At 40.2% G+C, this 18,180-nt stretch overlaps 1 protein-coding gene across 1 annotated transcript in view; it reads right to left on the minus strand.

Moving 5' to 3' along the window:
• Positions 1-516: 516 nt before the first annotated feature.
• The window catches only part of PYGM (glycogen phosphorylase, muscle associated), a 102,612-nt gene continuing 84,948 nt past the window's right edge, over positions 517-18,180 (minus strand). Inside the window, exons 13-20 of the mRNA XM_073658348.1 lie at positions 16,613-16,714; positions 12,065-12,212; positions 11,456-11,514; positions 9,054-9,195; positions 6,479-6,686; positions 4,897-5,031; positions 4,674-4,740; positions 517-1,087 (exon numbers count right to left, since the gene is read on the minus strand). Of these exons, the coding sequence (XP_073514449.1) occupies positions 935-1,087; positions 4,674-4,740; positions 4,897-5,031; positions 6,479-6,686; positions 9,054-9,195; positions 11,456-11,514; positions 12,065-12,212; positions 16,613-16,714 (1,014 nt within the window). The 3' untranslated portion in view covers positions 517-934. The remainder of the gene's footprint in view (positions 1,088-4,673; positions 4,741-4,896; positions 5,032-6,478; positions 6,687-9,053; positions 9,196-11,455; positions 11,515-12,064; positions 12,213-16,612; positions 16,715-18,180) is intronic.

Genomic DNA, 18,180 nt, shown 5'->3' on the forward strand with positions numbered 1-18,180 from the left:
ATCGAGTTGACATGTGAACAGAAGTTCACAAGAAATTAGCACACGATTGCATGGTGGACGCGCCAAGTGACGACACAGAGCAGAATCCTAACAATAAGTACATTCCTGTAAGGATCTCGAAGGTGGAAGTGGTTTACAAAAATTAATGACTTTATTGCATTTTCCTCATATTTTCTTGATCATGGACAGACCAGTTATCAATCATCAACATTTATCTGCGCTCCGACCTGGTATCAATGTTTTGGAAAGATGAAAACTAATGAAAGTTATTGTATGATGTTTGAGGCTCAGAAAAAAATTGGTTAATTGATGTCCTTCATGTTGACTGAAATAGAAGGAAAAAAAGAGCCAGAATCGGATATACACTTTAGTCCCAAAGGGAAGGGGAGGGCAGGTCTGTGTCAGACTGATAAGGCGAGAAAGAGAGAGGAGAAGGATGAGGGGAGTGGGCAGGAAGGAGCAGTAGAGATGGAGAGGGGTTTTTTTCCACCATGTTAGATGATTACAGACACAGGGCAGGATTATACTACAACTTTATTAAATAAGACATTTCAAACTGCTATCCAAAAATTCAATGCAAGTCATTAGCGCACCCTTACTTTATACACTGACAGTGTGTAGGTGACAGTGAGGGTCTATCTGGCTTCCGTTACCGCGCCCATTAAAAATATTATAAATAGGATATTCTTACATTTTCTTAATTTATTAGTAACTAGAAAATTCAGCTATAACCCGTCACATCCAGATGCTGAAAATCCAAAAATTAGGGTAGAGCGCGGCTGGTAATTCAGCACCAGGATCAGTAGGAGGCAGTATTCAGCTAAACTGGAAGGAAAGCTTATTTATGCTTTCCATATTTTGGGATTGGATTTGAGTAAGGGGGGATGAAAAAGAACAATATGACATTGCGGGGCATCCGATAACTGGAAGGAAGTTATTCGCGTGGAACATCGGGTGGAGGAATTTTTAAGGTGCTGGGCTCGACACCCCATATTTCCCGGGCATACTGAGTAATTGTCCTGTCACTGGAGAACTTTCCTGAGCCAGCAATGTTGTGGATCACTTTGCGAGTCCATTCTTTGGTGTTCTGCATAGGAGAGAAAAAAGAATTAACAAAAAGCTGGAAAATGAAGTGATGTATCAAAGGTTAAAGCAGATCATGCAAGTCATGAAGTATACATCCTCTAGATTAAAGACAACCTGTCATCTGATTAAAGCTGCCCAAACTACGGCCAACATAAATCAGACACTGGCTGTGCTATTACAGTCATGTATGTTTTACTCTGAAACGTTGTGTTTCAGAGAAAATGTACTCCGAAAAACAGCCAGAGACAATGCAGCTAGGATGACAAGTCTGAGGCTGGTCACTGGTGGCTTCTCCCCCGCCCTGCTCCCCTAGACTGGCAGATCTCTCCTTATACACACATGAAAAAGACCTATCAGTCTAGACTAGTGAAGCAGGGAGAATCAGCACCCTGGAAACACACAGAACTGACATCCAGCCCGTATTACTCGGAAGTAAAATCTCACATCCATCCTATATTACTGGGAGAACCGCTCCCACAAGATAAAAAGATCAAACTGCAAAATGCATATTGCTGGATCTGAAAATGTGTGCACTGGCACTTTATTTGTTGTATTTATACATTCATTCTCTTGCACTCTGCACTTTTTTTTACTACTATATTTATAGATAGAGATACCAAGAACTATGCACTTTTTCATCATTAACACGATCGGTAGGATCTTTTGTCTGATTTTGTCTCGGTCACTCTTTACTATATATTCACATCATCATTTTTGCACTGTATTCCTCCACCTTTATTTATTTTATCTTGTCTGTCGTATTGGGTTTCAATTTATGTGTCTAGTCCATTTTGTTTTCAGTAAAGATTATTTTAATATTTCATTATCGGCCTTGTGTTGGATTTGTGCAGGTGTTATTATGGTTCTTTATATTTCCAGATGACTATTGACTGTTGACTATTTACTAGCTCATAATTTATGCTATTACTGTCCTTTGTGTGTATTAAAGGGGTTGTCCAGTCAAAACCGATAAGTCTGCAGTCACTCTGTGTGACTGCAGACTTATGAATTCCCACAGTGCACACACTGTGCGCTGCAGGGATTTGCCAGTTTCAGACCTGGAAACATAGGGTATGTATGAGATATACATACCCCCGGCCAGTGGGCGCGGCCTCACTCCATACACTTGTACGGAGCCAAGGCCGCTCCCTGCCTAGTGACTCGGATGGCTAGTGGGCATGTCAGACTAGAGGGCGGTGCCTCACTCAATACAAGTGTATTGGGAGCGAGGCAGCGCACACTGGCGGGGGTTATATATAACTCATACATACTCGCTGTTACTGGGTCTGAAACCGGCGAATCCTCACAGCACACAGTGCCTGCACTGGGGAGATTCATAAGTCTGCAGTCACACAGAGTGACTGCAGACTTATCGATTTTGACCGGACAACCCATTTAACACATAAAAAGAGACCTATCAATTTAGAGGAGTGAAGCGGGGAGAATCAACACCCTTAATACACACAGAGCTAACATACAGCCTGTATTACTAGGAGGGGCAATCTCACATCCAGCCTGTATTACTGGGAGAAATGCACCCACAAGATAAAAAGATGAGGCTTGGATCAAACTGCAAATTGCAAATCAGTGGGTTTGAAAATGGATAAAGGAATGAAGATTGCGGACAGAAACCTAGTGCAAATTTATTAACTAAATGTAACCACTAACATAAATATATATATATACAGTTAGGTCCATATATATTTGGACAGAGACAACATTTTTCTAATTTTGGTTCTAGACATTACCACAATGAATTTTAAACAAAACAATTCAGATGCAGTTGAAGTTCAGACTTTCAGCTTTCATTTGAGGGTATCCACATTAAAATTGGGTGAAGGGTTTAGGAGTTTCAGTTCCTTAACATGTGCCACCCTGTTTTTAAAGGGACCAAAAGTAATTGGACAGATTAAATAATTGTAAATAAAATGTTCATTTCTACTACTTGGTTGAAAACCCTTTGTTGGCAATGACTGCCTGAAGTCTTGAACTCATGGACATCACCAGACGCTGTGTTTCCTTCTTTTTGATGCTCTGCCAGGCCTTCACTGCGGTGGTTTTCAGTTGCTGTTTGTTTGTGGGCCTTTCTGTCTGAAGTTTAGTCTTTAACAAGTGAAATGCATGCTCAATTGGGTTGAGATCAGGTGACTGACTTGGCCATTCAAGAATATTCCACTTTTTTGCTTTAATAAACTCCTGGGTTGCTTTGGCTTTATGTTTTGGGTCATTGTCCATCTGTAGTATGAAACGACGACCAATCAGTTTGGCTGCGTTTGGCTGGATCTGAGCACACAGTATGGCTCTGAATACATCAGAATTCATTCGGCTCCTTCTGTCCTGTGTCACATCATCAATAAACACTAGTGACCCAGTGCCACTGGCAGTCATGCATGCCCAAGCCATCACACTGCCTCCGCCGTGTTTTACAGATGATGTGGTATGCTTTGGATCATGAGCTGTACCATGCCTTCGCCATACTTTTCTCTTTCCATCATTCTGGTAGAGGTTGATCTTGGTTTCATTGTCCAAAGAATGTTCTTCCAGAACTGTGCTGGCTTTTTTAGATGTTTTTTTAGCAAAGTCCAGTCTAGCCTTTTTATTCTTGATGCTTATGAGTGGCTTGCACCGTGCAGTGAACCCTCTGTATTTACTTTCATGCAGTCTTCTCTTTATGGTAGATTTGGATATTGATACGCCTACCTACTGGAGAGTGTTGTTCACTTGGTTGGCTGTTGTGAAGGGGTTTCTCTTCACCATGGAGATTATTCTGCGATCATCCACCACTGTTGTCTTCCGTGGTCACCCAGGTCTTTTTGCATTGATGAGTTCACCAGTGCTTTCTTTCTTTCTCAGGATGTACCAAACTGTAGATTTTGCCATTCCTAATATTGTAGCAATTTCTCGAATGTTTTTTTTTCTGTTTTTGCAGCTTAAGGATGGCTTGTTTCACCTGCACGGAGAGCTCCTTTGACCGCATGTTTACTTCACAGCAAAACCTTCCAAATGCAAGCACCGCACCTCAAATCAACGCCAGGCCTTTTATCTGCTTAATTGAGAATGACATAACGAAGGGATTGCCCACACCTGTCCATGAAATAGCCTTGGAGTCAATTGTCCAATTACTTTTGGTCCCTTTAAAAATAGGGTAGCACATGTTAAGGAGCTGAAACTCCTAAACCCTTCATCCAATTTTAATGTGGATACCCTCAAATGAAAGCTGAAAGTCTGAACTTCAACTGCATCTGAATTGTTTTGTTTAAAATTCATTGTGGCAATGTCTAGAACCAAAATTAGAGAAATGTTGTCTCTGTCTAAATATATATGGACCTAACTGTATATATATATAATTCCATTGCCTTTTAACAGGATTAGTGTCTGGGTTATCTCTGATATCACAACTTTGATGATGTCCAGATACATTTGCATTCGTGGCCAGCTTTCCCTACGACAAGCTCCTTTAACAGCGATAGGATTTCATTGCTCCCGTACTGCTGCAGGGCGCGTATGGAAGCATATCCATCTATGTGTCATCCCGTTATCTCTGTGCAATGTGTGTCACTGTGACAGTCTGGACCATGACAGTTCACCTTGTAAAGAGCGCTGACAGATTCTTGACTTCTGATATAATCTTCATAATCTGCAAACACTTTGAACCTGAAAAGAATAAGCGAATATTTGTGAGCAAGGAGTTAGGAGAAAGCTGGAAGAACGAGCGGAGGGTAAAGGAATAAAACCTGAAGAGCAGGAAAGACAAGAGGAAAATATGAAGTGTGAGAGAAGAGACAGAGCGAAAGAAAGAAAAATTGGTACCTGTCATGATTCATCAACATGTTGACAATGTCCTTGAAGAGGTCAGGTTGTTTTGGGGAGAAATATCCTGAATTAAGCTGATCAATCACTTGCCTGAGCTCAGGAATCCTCTCATAATACGACCGGGCATTGTAGCTGCGCAGAAATCACAGACAACATCTTAGAGTTATAAGAAGCATTTAAGAAGAAATTCAGGACCGCCTATAAAAATGCACAGTGAACCCAATGCAAATTTCCAGCTTAACCTCTTTTATAGCCAATTTTAGTTTTTGCGTTTTTAATTTTTCCTCCCCCTTCTTCCAAGAGGCATAGCATTTTTTTATTTTTTCCATAGACATAAGCAGTAAGAAAGCTTCTTTTTTTGGAGAATAAGTTGAATGACACCATTCAATTTGCAATATATTGTACGGAAAAATATGAAAAAAATTAGGTATAATGGTAAAAAAAAAAATGCAATTCCGCCAATTTTTGTGGGGTTTCGTCTTTTATAGCGCCCATTGTGCAGTAAAAAATAAGATGATTCTCCATGTGAATACGATCACGGCGATACCAAACTTATAAAGTCATTTTTTTTTACTATTTTAGTGGTTTAAAACAATTTTGAACGTCGTAAAGAAAAATTGTTTTGTGTTGCCATTTTCCGAAACCTGTAGCTTGTTTATTTCTCCATCAATGGGGCTGTACAATGGATTCTTTTTGTGTGCCCTTCTGTAGGTTTTTTGGGGTACATTCAACATTTTAATCAAATTTATTGCATTTTTGCACACAAAAAATGGTAAATTTGGCATTCAAACTTTTTTTTTTCTTTATGATGTTTACCATACGGATTAAACCAATTTTCAGACGTTGGACTTTTACAGATGCGGCAGATTCTATATATCATGCCAATTTTTTTATTTTTAAAATGTATTCTTAATTGGAGAAAAGGGGTGTGAATCAAAATTTTATGTTTTTTAATTTTTTTTTAAAAAAACTTTTTCAACTTTTTTCTTCACCGGTGTAAACACTGCTGTTCTCCTGAATCAAACATTGTTTTTCTTTTGTTCCTCTACGTTCTTAAGATATGGCCCCCTCTCTCTTTTATAGAAATCTTGTCTTTTTAGCCAACTGGGTGTGGTCCTTAAAAAAGACGCCCATAGAGGTGTTGCTGATCATGCCCACTTGGCTAAAAAGTCTAGAATTTATATACAAGCAAGAGGAGGCCATATCTCAGGAATGGAGAGGCGTAGGAACAATAGAAAAACATCGCCGGATTCAGGACAACAGGGGTGTTTACATCATGTAAAACAATTTACATATTCATGGCAAGCGACTGGTGCGGTAGAAATTTAAAGAACTCACTAATTTTTAATAGTTACTATGATTAGTTGGTGTGAATGTTAGCAATCCATAAGCAGAGGCTTGTGCTCTTATTGTAACCAATGTCTGGTACATGACCTAAGCTCTACTAAGTACTGGGAGTACTGAGATGTGTAGTGCTAGTGACCTGATGCACTATACATGGGATAGTCCAACAGTTTCTGTTATTGCTGTGACCTTCATCAGTAAAAAAAAAATAAGACTGAAAATAGTCATCTCTTACCCTTCACGGTCTACACGTTCCACATCAGGTACTCTCATGCCGAAGATGAAGAGGTTGTCTTCTCCAGCTTCTTCAGCCATTTCCACATTGGCTCCATCCATAGTGCCGATAGTCAGAGCACCATTTAGCATAAACTTCATGTTTCCGGTGCCGGACGCCTCAGTGCCAGCAGTTGAGATTTGCTCAGAAAGGTCGGCAGCCGGAACCACTGAGAAGAAGCAAACAAGAAACCCAGCAAGTTATTCTCGGAGAATCTAAACCCCTTCATCAGAAGTATCGATTGGTCAAAGCCTAGATGATGGTACTGAACGACAGAAGGGGTTATTAATCATTGGGAAAAAAGTTATTTTTGTAAGTTTTTGCACTAAAATTTTTGCCAGTCGGTCATCTGAACAATTGTGGAACTGTTTTCTTTAAAGGAAACTTATCAGGTTGTCCTGTACTAACAGTTTTTTAGCCTCTTAAACATTTTTTTGTGCTCTCGTATCACTCCGGCCACCTGGAACACGTAAAAAAATGACTTTATAGATGCCCCATGCCACAAGTAAATCATTGGTGAGTGCTATGATGGATGAGCATGGGCCTATGCGTGTGATTAATGCTGATGAAGTCCTCAACCTCATCCAAATCTAGCAGTAAATCTTGCGTGATCGCCGTTTACCTTGAGGCCGGCGCATGCACATTTTACACTGTTTGGAATCAGCGGTGAATTAAATCTTAGCACAAGCTTTACAACGAGATGTGGATGATCTGGGGGACATCGCCAATATTAATCACAGGCAAAGGAGCTGGATTATCAGGCTGGTGAGAAGTGCCGAGGATGATGTAGGCTCACGTGCACCTGCGCATGCGCCAGCCTTTTGTTGAATGGTGATAGTGCAAGATTTACAGCTAGATGTAGATGATGTGGTAGACATCGTCCACATCAGCCACAGATATCAGGTTGGCAGGAGGTGTTGAGGACGATCTAGGCCCATGTGCACCCGCGCATGTGCCTAACCTTTAAGTGAATGGTGAAAGCTCAAGGTTTACATCTAGATGTGGACAATGTAGGGGACACCATTAACACCAATCACAGGCAAAGGAGCAGGATTATCAGGGTGTGCGAGGTGCCGAGGATGATACAGGCTTACATGCGCCTACTTATGTACCAGCACTTAGGGTGATGGTGGTAGTGCAAGATTTATAGATAGATGTGGATGATATAAGGGACATCATCAACATCAATCATGGACGTCAGGTTGGCAGGAGATGCCAAGGATGATTTAGGCTCACATGAACCAAACCTTTAGGTGAAGGATGATAACTCAAGGTTTACAGCTAGATGTGGATGATGTAGGGAACATCATCCATGTCTAGCTGTAAGGCGATGTGGATTATGTCTTCCACAGGTCAGGTTGACAGGAGATGCCGAGGATGGGCCAGGCCAGCTCATTGGACCACATAGCAATGATTTACATACGGCGCAGGACATAAATTAAGTAATTTTTTATGAAATCTTGAATAGGGGATCCCGTTTTGAGATCTACATTTTAGAAAGAATATTGGAAACTTGGAGTCGGTTCAAAGGCGGCAACTAGATTAATACATGGGATGGAGGCCTCTCCTATGATGAGAGGTTGGAAAAGTTTGATGAAAGGGAAAATCAGCTCACCTGAAGGTTAGGGGTCCTTTCACATTGCGTTCATCCCCATGCTCAGTGGTCCTGTCGAGGCTTATATCTGAACCCCCCGCAAAATGGGATTCAGGCATATGTGCCGAGAGGACCATTGACTATAATGGTGCTGACATAGTCAATGTATGCTCAGTCGTGCATCATTTTGAGTGTATAGGTCCACTGGAGGCGGACACTCAGACGTAGCAGACTGCATCTGAGTGTCCGCCTCTAGTAGGCACACGTTGACTTTGCCGGCACCATTATAGTCTATAAATGCCAAATCCAGTTTTACGGGAGGTTCGGACGTAAGCCCCGACGGGACCAATGTGGGACACAGCACAGTGTGAAATTACTCTAAATATACCAAATGCATGGAAAACTTGTAGTACTGCAAGGTCCAGAAGTAAACAAAAATATCCAGCGAAAAGGAATCCTAAAAAATTCACTTTTATTTAAAAAATATTAAACCCAGAAAAATCCATCCAACATAAGGGAAAAGCGGACACGTTTCAGACACAATCCTTTGCCATTGGTTTAGAAAAGTTGGACTTATTTAGCTTGGAAAAAAAACTCTCATTTCCATGTGTGGTTAATACAAAGATCTAGTACATCCAGGAACCTTACAAAACACCAGGGACATTCATTACGTGTGGTAAAAAAGGAGAATCCGGCAGCTAATTAAGAAAGGGTTCTCTACAGTTAGAGTAGTAACACTGGAATGCTGTAATGGCAGATACTATATCAGCACATGGATACCTGGTGGAGAAAGGCTGAACTTGATGGACCTTTTGTCTTTTTACTACCTATGGAACTACACATGGAATAGCATAAGGAACCTGAGGACTGGTTCCCGTTAATTTAAAGTGCATCGTCATGGGAGGACGAAAGCATGTATATGCTCTAGCACTGCAAACGCACCTTTCTCTGCAAGTGAAACACGATAGTTCTCCAAGAATATAAGTTTGAGCCTGTCTCCCACCGCGGGGTCATTGTTGATGACGTCTCCCACAGATGTGATCAATTTGATGATCATCTTGGCCATATGATACCCAGGAGCAGCCTATCAATGAATGACAGAGAGACCAATGATACAAGAAAGAAGAAAGGAAAACTGAGAACGTGAAGGAGGGAGGGAGAGAGAATAAATAAGACAGTGATGGATGAAAGGGGATACACTGCATGAAAGTAAGAGCGTAAACAGAGAGATGGATAGAGATAATAAATGTACACATCTGTAATTGTGTTGCTCTTTGCATTATCATATGTCGACATCTTTAGCCCTCGTGTTGCTAAATATTAAGTCAATTAATAACAAGTGACAAACTCTCTGCTGTAGCACTTGCATATGGAGAACATAAAACATCCTCGTTGTATCACAGTATTTACACTCATGTATAATGTGCGGAATGGATTTCCTGGCTCTGAAATGAAGGAGCATTGGAAATCCAAAAAGATTCTCGTGACCACATGACAGTAAAAAAAAAAAGAGACATAATTGCTTTCATGTAGATTAGAAATTCCTGATGAGATAATATAATCACAAAATGATATCATAATATATATTTAATTTAAAGGGCCGATTTAATTTTCTTGATATCAAGTATTTTACACTGTGGAAAGGATTTACCGACCTACAGCTTAAATCAGGTTTTTATATTAAGTGTATTTTTTTATTATTATTTTCATTTTTCATCACTATCTACATCAATAAAAAAAAACTTGCAACGTTCACACTGACCACTAGAACTTATATCAGACTATTACTTCCTGTTCTTCACATTGATTTTAGCAGCAATAGACTGACTCAGAGCCTACTTCTTAGTATACGAGCTACATCTAAGCATGCTGTAATCTGAGCAAATGTCATTGTGTAGAGAGGGGGAGGAGGTGAGCTGTGACATCATCTATTGTGAATGGTGGATCCTGTGTTATCTACTGTATATAGAGGTGTTATCAGTCATTGTACAGGGGGAGGAGGTAAGCTGTGACATCATCTATTGTGAATGGTGGATCCTGTGTTATCTACTGTATATAGAGGTGTTATCAGTCATTGTACAGGAGGAGGAGGTGAGCTGTGACATCACCTATTGTGAATGGTGGATCCTGTGTTATCTACTGTATATAGAGGTGTTATCAGTCATTGTACAGGAGGAGGAGGAGGTGAGCTGTGACATCACCTATTGTGAATGGTGGATCCTGTGTTATATACTGTATATAGAGGTGTTATCAGCCATTGTACAGGAGGAGGAGGTGAGCTGTGACATCAGCTATTATGAACGGTAAATCCTGTGTTATCAGTCATTGTACAGAAGGGGGAAGAGGAGAGCTGTGATATCACCTATTGTGAATTGTGGATCCTGTGTTATCTACTGTATATAGAGGTGTTATCAGCCATTGTACAGAGGTGGAGGAGGTGAAATGTGATATTGCCTATTGTGGATCGTGGATCCAGTGTTATCTACTGTATACAGAGGTGTTATCAGCCATTGTACAGAGGTGGAGGAGGTGAGCTGTGATATTGCCTATTGTGGATGGTGGGTCCTGTGTTATCCACTGTATATAGAGGTTTTATCAGTCATTGTACAGGAGGAGGAGGTGAGCTGTGATATCACCTATTGTAAATGGTGGATCCTGTGTTATCCACTGTATATATAGGTGTTACCTCTCCTGCTCTGATGATAATGAGATTGCTGAGAAGTATTCTGTACAGAATAGGAAGCATGAGCCTAATATTAAGTTTAGTGGGAGGCAGAAAGAATGCAATATTTCTGATTTTTTTTTATATAGATAGTGATATAAAAAAATGAAAACAACAATATCAAAAAATGTTAACTCCTTAATGAACTGTGATGTAAAAATATTCGTCGATGGCCACGTGAGGGTGTATGGCAGAGACTATGAAGCTGAGGTTGCTCCATACTGAGCAGATACTGCCTGTGACAGCAGCGTTTAAATGGAGCAGTTACCGGTGCACTGTCCCTCACTGACCTCCCAATAGTTTACCATGGCATCCACTGAATGATACCATAAGGCCACGTTCACACGTTCAGTATTTGGTCAGTATTTTACATCAGTATTTGTAAGCCAAAACCAGGAGTGGAACAATCAGAGGAAAAGTATAATAGAAACACGTCACCACTTCTGAATTTATCACCCACTCCTGGCTTTGGCTTATAAATACTGATGTGAAATACTGACCAAATACTGAAGGTGGGAACATGGCCGAAAAAAAACAGCCAAGATATGAGACTGTTCACCCACTGCCTGCGGGAGCATTGCACCCACTGCATTACCGTAAGCTACAACCTGGGAGTACTCACCTTTCCTCCAATCATCACTGTCCTGGGTACCCACTGCTTGCTTGGATCCTTCTTTATGCCTAGAAGATTGATAAATCCCCATCATTTCCATTCCATAAACCAAATTTCTTAAAATTTCAGTAGGTCACAAGTTGCCGTTTTTTTGCTCCATATTCTTCAAAAAAGGTGCAAGCAATTCATGAATTTTGCGTAAAATAAATAATGCTTTTTATTTTTGTCTTTACCCTTTTCCTTAACTTTTTAAGTGTCAAAAGTTGCATCTTCCACCAAAATTTTGCAAAATTTGCATAGAGTCTAAAATGACTCCATGGGTGACCTGGAGTACATTTGGAGAAAAATATTGCTTCTTTTTAAAAAAATTTAATTGATGAATATCTTAACCACAGTACACAATGATGAACAAGGCAAACACATATAAAAAAAAGACTTTAAAAAGGGCGCAAATTAAGAGAATAAGGTGCAAATGATAACCAGGCGAAAACTAGACCAAAAACGTGGAACCAACCCCATGCGTTTTCTATCTCTTGGGCCAATTATAAGTGAAAACCAGCAAGAGTTTCACTAATGTGCACCTGTATGCCAGAGCACCATCCACATATATTTACTCACGGTTGTATAAGGTGATCACGTGCAGGCAGTTCAGCAGCTGCCGCTTGTATTCATGGATTCTCTTCACGTGGACATCAAACATCGAGTTTGGATTAATCTTCACTTTGTATTCATTCTCCAAGTACCGTGCAAACTTCAGCTTGTTTTCCTGCACGAGAGAGATCGCGAGTCTTATGGGGTTGGGGGATTAGAGATATTCTTCGCAGACATCACTTTTAAATTGTATAACCCCAAACGTCTGTACGTTTCACTCTCTGTTCACTCTACAACAAGGCTGTAATGAAAGCTGATGCCAGAAACTTCACCGGCAAAGGCAGAATGTGTTAATCACCGTGTTATGGCTTCACAATGATTTTGTCAATTTTCTCTGATTCGGGAAAAGTGGCTCATTAAAATACCTGAGAAAAAAAATGATTAACCGTGCTAACGCTGGAAAGTTCTTAAAAGTAGAGTGCAATTTTTTGATACCCACAAAAAAGTATGGAAAATAGGTTTGTGTGATCCAGTGGCCCAGAGGTTGTGATCACAATATGTAAGGCTACGTTCACACGACAGTATTTTCGGTCGGAGTGTTTCCCATGGAAAAATCGGACTTTACACGGACTGCACTCGGATCAATGTAATTCAACAGAGCAGTTCAGATGACCGGTCTTTTACATGGACTGAATGTTCGAGTAAAAAAAATAGCAGCATGCACTAGTTTCCTCCATACTTTGGGTCAATTACACGTGAAAACCCACAATAGCTTCACTAATGTGCACCTGTACACTGGAGCTCCCTTCATATATATTTATTTAGAAATACACTACAATAAAGCTGGCCATTCATGAAATAGCATGTTTGACCTGGTGCGTTTTCTTTCACTTGGTTCAATTACATGTGAAAACCCACAATAGCTTCACTAATGTGCACCTGTACGATGAAGCTCCCTCCATATAAATTTACTTAGAAATACACTACAATAAATCTGGTCATAAATGAGATAGCATGTTTGGCCTGGAGCATTTTCTTTCACTTGGACCAATTACACTTGAAAACCCACAATAGCTTCACTAATGTGCACCTGTACGGTGGAGCTCTCTCCATATATATTTACTTAGAAATACACTACAATAAAGCTGGCCATTCATAAGATAGCTTGTTTGGCCTGGCGATTTTCTTTCACTTGGACCAATTACACCTGAAAACTGACAATAGCTTCACTAATGTGCACCTGTACGGTGGAGCTCCCTCCATATATATTTACTTATAAATACACTACAATAAAGCTGGCGATACATGAGATAGCATGTTTGGCCCGATGCATTTTCTTTCACTTGGACCAATTACACATGAAAACCCACAATAGCTTCAGTAATGTGCACCTGTACGGTGGAGCTCCCTCCATATAAATTTACTTAGAAATACACTACAATAAATCTGTTCATACATGAGATAGCATGTTTGGTCCAGGGCATTTTCTTTCACTTGGACCAATTACACTTGAAAACCCACAATAGCTTCACTAATGTGCACCTGTACACTGGAGCTCCCTCCATATATATTTACTTAGAAATACACTACAATACAGCTGGCCATTCATAAGATAGCTTGTTTGGTCCGGCGATTTTTCTTTCACGTGGACCAATTACACGTGAAAACTGACAATAGCTTCAATATGGACAATATGCTGGAGCTTCCTCCATATATATTTAATTAGAAATACACTACAATAAAGCTCAGACAGGTATCTCTCCTGACTCCTCTTAAGGACTCGTTCACACATATCGTATTTTCATCCGAACTTCAGATAAAAAAGTCAATGCAAGTCTATGGGTCCATGAAAAAAATTGACGGCACTCGGATGATATCTGAGTGTGATCCCATTTTCACGGACTGTCAGAAAGGAGACGGTGTAAATTTTTTTTTCCTCCACGTACAAGAAAAACTTATGCCACTCAGACTAAACACTGATCAAAATAAACAGTCTGTTTTTCTCATACGTGAGAAAATTGGATGTGTGAATGAGCCCTTAGGCTCACTGAGCGTTCCTGTGTTTTCATCAGAAAGTAAGAAATATTTAGCGCCCAGACACAAATTTCAACTGCTCGTTCCTTCTCTCCTTCGACATCATCTGTCAACAGAGAGCACTATTTCTGCACCTATAAAGTAAAATACGTTAATTGCATTTTTTTGAACGTACGCAGTGTAAAAACCTGACCAAAAACTCATTGTGGGAACGTAGCCTTACACACTGCGATAAAACGCCAAATGCATAATTTCCCATATTCACAACAGACTGATCTACAGTGCTGGCCAAAAGTATTGGCACCCCTGCAATTCTGTCAGATAATACTCAGTTTCTTCCTGAAAATGATTGCAATCACAAATTCTTTGGTATTATTCTCTTCATTTAATTTGTCTTCAATGAAAAAAACACAAAAAGAATTGTCCTAAAGCCAAATTGGATATAATTCCACACCAAACCTAAAAAAGGGGGTGAACAAAAGTATTGGCACCCTTTGAAAAATCATGTGATGCTTCTCTAATTCGTGTAATTAACAGCACCTGTAACTTACCTGTGGCACCTAACAGGTGTTGGCAATAACTAAATCACACTTGCAGCCAGTTAACATGGATTAAAGTTGACTCAACCTCTGTCCTTTGTCCTTGTGTGTACCACATTGAGCATAGAGAAAAGAAAGAAGACCAAAGAACTGTCTGAGGACTTGAGAAACCAAATTGTGAGGAAGCATGAGCAATCTCAAGGCTACAAGTCCATCTCCAAAGACCTGAATGTTCCTGTGTCTTCCGTGCGCAGTGTCATCAAGAAGTTTAAAGCCCATGGCACTGTGGCTAACCTCCCTAGATGTGGACGGAAAAGAAAAATTGACGAGAGATTTCAACGCAAGATTGTGCGGATGGTGGATAAAGAACCTCGACTAACATCCAAACAAGTTCAAGCTGCCCCGCAGTCCGAGGGTACGGTACAACAGTGTCAACCCGTACTATCCGTCGACGTCTGAATGAAAAGGGACTGTATGGTAGGATACCCAGGAAGACCCCACTTCTTACCCCGAGACATAAAAAAGCCAGGCTGGAGTTTGCCAAAACTTACCTGAGAAAGCCTAAAACGTTTTGGAAAAATGTTCTCTGGTCATATGAGACAAAAGTAGAGCTTTTTGGGAAAAAGCATCAACATAGAGTGTGCAGGAAAAAAAAAGAGGCATTCAAAGAAAAGAACACGGTCCCTACAGTCAAACATGGCAGAGGTTCCCTGATGTTTTGGGGTTGCTTTGCTGCCTCTGGCACTGGACTGCTTGACCGTGTGCATGGCATTATGAAGTCTGAAGACTACCAACAAATTTTGCAGCATAATGTAGGGCCCAGTGTGAGAAAGCTGGGTCTCCCTCAGAGGTCATGGGTCTTCCAGCAGGACAATGACCCAAAACACACTTCCAAAAGCACTATAAAATGGTTTGAGAGAAAGCACTGGAGACTTCTAAGGTGGCCAGCAATGAGTCCAGACCTAAATCCCATAGAACACCTGCGAAGAGATCTCAAAATGGCAGTTTGGAGAAGACACCCTTCAAATATCAGGGACCTGGAGCAGTTTGACAAAGAAGAATGGTCTACAATTCCAGCAGAGCATTGTAAGAAACTCATTGATGGTTACCGGAAGTGGTTGTTCGCAGTTATTTTGGCTAAAGGTTGTGCAACCAAGTATTAGGCTGAGGGTGCCAATACTTTTGTCCGGCCCTTTTTTGGAGTTTTGTGTGAAATGATCAATGATTTGATTTTTGCTTCATTCTCTTTTGTGTTTTTTCCTTGCAAGCAAATTATATATACTGTATACACTATACATAGGGTATATACATATAGGCCTGTGTAACATTGAGGCCGTGTTTGCATGTAACGGAAAAGCTACATTTTTTTCTGCTTTTTTTTTATCTGCTTTTATTTTTTGCAGGTGTCAGCACCAAAATACACAATAATAATCCTCTGCATTTTTGGTGCAGATTTGAAGCAGCGATCTTTTAATGTGTTTTTTTTAGTACAGAAAAGCTTTGATTTTGCACTTAAAAATGCGACTGCATTTTTTTCCATGCGTTTTTCAGGGTCCTCACAAAAGTGAGAGAAAAAAAACTGCTCCAAAAACACTCAACGACGTTTTTAGTTCTCATGAAATCACATCCACTTTTCATGGATAGATAAAAGCAGCAGACTTTTTGCAAAAAAAAAAAAAGAGGAGAGGAAAAAAATTGCTGTATTTACGCTACGTGGGAATATGGATTTATGTCTGTAAGCTCTGGAGTCTAAGGGGTAAAGTTTCTCCTTGTGGAGAGTGCCATGCCGACCCTGGCATGTCAGAGTGAGGAGACTTTTAGGCCATTCATGCTCCTTTGGGAAATTAAATATGCAAATTGTCCCTCCAAAGAGGAAGAGGACTAGAACTCTAGCGCCATCTGTTGGTGTGTAATATCAAGGAATTGGACAGTTTGTCAAGGATCACAGAAGTGTGAGTGCTCGTATTGTGATTATTGCCGACTGTTTTTATTTTTTACCAACCTGCTTGACTTTCGCAACATCTCTGATGAAAGCATCATCGTTGACAAAGTTCAGCAGCTTCTTCAGCAGGTCGAGATTAGTGATATAATCCTCTCCAATGCGCTGGAAAAAGAAAGGTGATCGGAATAAATACCAGCATTACACATGATATTATTACATGGTATCTGCACACAGGACATATATCCGGGAGATATTGGATTTTTGCAGAATTTTTCTTAGCAGAAACAGAGCAGAACCTCCACATTTTTGAAGAGTTTTTGAGATTTTGAAAACCACTCGAAAATCTCCGTGTGCATTTAGCCAATCCATCCCAATTTTCCAGATGTTGTAGGTGAGATTTTACAAAGAAAAAAAAATATATATATATATCTATATCTATATGGATATAGATATATACACATGTGGTTAAAATTGTTGGTACCCCTCGTTTAATGAAATAAAAACCCACAATGGTCACAGAAATAACTTGAATCTGACAAAAGTAATAATAATAAATTAAAAATCTATGAAAATGAAGAAATGAAAGTCAGTCATTGCTTTTCAACCCTGCTTCCACAGAATTAAAAAAAAAATTTAACTCATGAAATAGGTCTGGACAGAAATGATGGTACCACTGAAAATAATGTGACAAAAGGGACATGTTTAATCAAGTTGTGTCCACTCTATTAGCATCACATGTGTCTACAATCTTGTAATCAGTCAGTGGGCCTGTATATAGGGCTACAGATACTCACTGTGCTGCTTGGTGCCATGGTATGTACCACACTCAACATGGACCAGAGGTAGCAAAGGAAAGAGTTGTCTCAGGAGATTAGAAAGAAAATTATAGACAAGCATGTTAAAGGTAAAGGTTATAAGACCATCTCCAAGCAGCTTGATGTTCCTGTGACTACAGTTGCACATATTATTCTGAAATGTAAGATCCATGAGACTGTAGCCAACCTCCCTGGATGTGGCCTCAGGAGGAAAATTGATGACACATCAAAGAGACGAATGGTAACAAAAGAGCCCATGAAAACTTCTAAAGAGATTAAAGGTGAACTTCAAGCTCAAGGAACATCAGTGTCAGAACGCACCATCCGTCGTTGTTTGATCCAAAATGGACTTCATGGGGGACGACCCATTGTTGAAAAAAAATCATAAAAAAGCCAGACTGGAATTTGCCAAACTACAAGCCACAGATCTTCTGGAAGAATGCCCTATGGACTGATGAGACAAAAATGGCAGTTTTTGGCAAGGCAGATCAGCTCTATGTTCACAAATGGGAAAATGAAGCATATCAAGAAAAGAACACTGTCCCTACTGTGAAACATGGTGGAGGCTCTGTTATGTTCTGGGGCAGCTTTGCTGCATTCGGCACAGGGTGTCTTGAATCTGTGCAGGGTACAATGAAATCTCAAGACTATCAAGGGATTCTAGAGAGAAATGTGCTGCCCAGTGTCGGAAAGCTTGGTCTCAGTCGCAGGTCATGGGTCTTGCAACAGGATAATGACCCAAAACACACAGCTAAAAACACCCAAGAATGGCTAAGAGGAAAACATTGGACTATTCTGAAGTGGCCTTCTATG

This window comes from Phyllobates terribilis, unplaced genomic scaffold (genome assembly GCF_046119375.1).
Source record: "Phyllobates terribilis strain yellow unplaced genomic scaffold, ASM4611937v1 Scaffold_13__5_contigs__length_258822181, whole genome shotgun sequence".
Lineage (NCBI taxonomy): Eukaryota > Metazoa > Chordata > Amphibia > Anura > Dendrobatidae > Phyllobates > Phyllobates terribilis.